The 2296-nt window shown below is 32.0% G+C and overlaps 1 protein-coding gene across 1 annotated transcript; it reads left to right on the top strand.

Annotated features, from left to right (window-relative positions):
• Positions 1 to 1014: 1014 nt before the first annotated feature.
• Positions 1015 to 2281, top strand: LOC111039983 (the record flags this gene model as incomplete). Its single annotated transcript, XM_022323675.1, has 3 exons — positions 1015 to 1081; positions 1172 to 1348; positions 1414 to 2281. Coding segments are annotated over exons 1-3 (1112 nt in total), but the record flags the coding sequence as incomplete, so codon positions are not given.
• Between the last annotated feature and the right edge of the window lie 15 nt (positions 2282 to 2296).

Below are 2296 nucleotides of genomic sequence, written 5' to 3'. Positions count from 1 at the left end.
AGCTAAGTAAAAAAAAAGGAAGGCGAAGCACTCGACCGTGTAGTATATACAGAAACCTAAACATTCCCATTTAATACGTGTTAATATTTTGGTGTTCTTTATTATTTAATCATTTATTAATAAATGGACCAAATAGTTAGAATGAGGTATCAATCGATCGAGAAAATCATAGGCTACGTGCTTTTATAATTTCAATAGAATCGGTTGAATAATATTTTAGTTATGATCAAAAAACTGTGGATATTTAAGTGATCATTTTATATTACTTTCGCCGCCGGCTGCCGTATTAAACGCGTCATGTGGACGGAGACGGGTGAGGGGATTCTTGCGACGGCGGCGTGTGTCTCCCACTACTATTGCTTCCCACCACCGCTAGACACATACAACACACGGACATAGTTCACTATCGCTTATCGGTATCGGTGCACAGGGTTGCCATGTTGGGCGATTTATCGCCAATTGGGCTATCTTTGTTGGACTGAAGTCGCCAATAAAATATGACTTGCGACCAGTCGCCAATTGGGCTACCTAAATAAGTCAATTTTACAATTTTGGGCGATTTCAAATACCATTCTAAATTATATTTTTTTTTACGGAAAAGGATATTTTATTATATTAAAATCAAATTATTTATTTTCATAAACGCAATCAAAAATAAATAAAATGTTATGTCTGATAACAGGCGATGATAAAAAAATAAAAATATATGTTGGCTGATAAAATTATAGACCTATTAGGTCTATGGATAATATGAATGGGGACCATATTGTCTCGGGATCTTAATGTTTCGGTATTGAAGCATGTTTAAATTTTAAAAATAACTTTTGTTATTGTCAAATGTCAAAACTTCAATAGTCATTAATCAAAAGTTGACAGTCGTAACTCGTATAGTCGTATTCCTTTGGAATTTCCGATAAATAGAATCGGATAAATGTTATATTTTGTAATATTATTGTGATCAACTATTCCATAACTTTTTATTATAATTTTTTTAATATAACTTGTGATATTGTAATGGGGAAGTATGCAAAGTACACAAAAAAATACAACCCAGATTGGGAAAAATCTGAAGTTTTTTCTGGTACCTAAATATTATTAATTGTGAAATATTACTAATATTAGTTTTAGTTTGCTTATTTTTAGTGTTTACCTACCTATTTCTATTTTATAGGATGGCTTCAGCAAGCTCCAGAGGCATTTGCTGGTAGGGGAGAAGCATTTTGTAAACTATGTCGGGTACCATTAAGAGCACACAAAACAGATTTAATGAAACACTCAAATACAAATGCTCATAAGCACAGAGCTAATAGTATAAATGTTACAAAACAACCGGGACTATCATCATTTGGTAAGTTGAACTTGAATTTTAAAAAAAAAGTAAATTTCTGAAGTGTAACGGTTATTTTAATTTAGGAATTATAGTCAAAACTGACACAGAAAAAATTAGAGATCTTAAATTAGCAATGCATATAGCTACACATTCTGCCATTAGAACAATCGATCATCTCGGTGAAATTTTAAAAGATTTTGGTGGGCCATTTAATTCACTTGAACTACATCGAACTAAATGTTCAAAATTAATTCTAAATGTTATAGCCCCAGAATATTTAAAAGAACTTATCGATGATATAGGTTTAAAATCATATTCCATAATCCTCGATGAATCAACAGATATTGGCACACACAAGTATATGGCTTTTTGTGTCAGATATCATAGTGTTGCTCTTTGTGATATGGTTACCGATTTTCTTGGATTTGTGGAGATTGAAAAAGCTACTGCAGAAGTATTAAAAGATGCATTTTTAGACTTTTTAGTTCGATCCAAATTAGACATAAAAAATTTAATTGGAATTGGCACAGATGGTGCAAGTAATCTTTGTGGTAAAAACAAATCATTGTTCACATTATTAAAGGAAATAGTACCAGATCTTCAGCTTATTAAATGCATTTGTCATTCGCTTAACATTTGTTCAGCTCATGCATGTGAAGAACTACCTAGTAGTTTAGAATTTCTGGTTCGAGAGACAAGAAATTGGTTTTCATACAGTTCTTTGAGACAATTGACTTATAAAAGTTTATTTGAAGCATTATATGATGGAAAGACTCCACCTAAGTTGCCTCAACTATCAACCACTCGCTGGTTAGCTTGGTATAGTTGCATCAAAAGTATACTTGAACAGTTTTTGGCTTTGAAAACTCACTTCAATATTATAGCTCAAAGCAAAGAAGGTTGTTACATGTCTAGAACATTAAATGACATGCTTAAAGATGATACCCATTTGTTATATTTAATGTT

The sequence above is a fragment of the Myzus persicae genome, unplaced genomic scaffold (assembly GCF_001856785.1).
Source record: "Myzus persicae strain clone G006 unplaced genomic scaffold, MPER_G0061.0, whole genome shotgun sequence".
In the NCBI taxonomy this organism is placed as follows: domain Eukaryota; kingdom Metazoa; phylum Arthropoda; class Insecta; order Hemiptera; family Aphididae; genus Myzus; species Myzus persicae.
The sequence above is the reverse complement of the archived record's forward strand: the minus strand, read 5'-3'. Positions and strand labels throughout refer to the sequence as shown.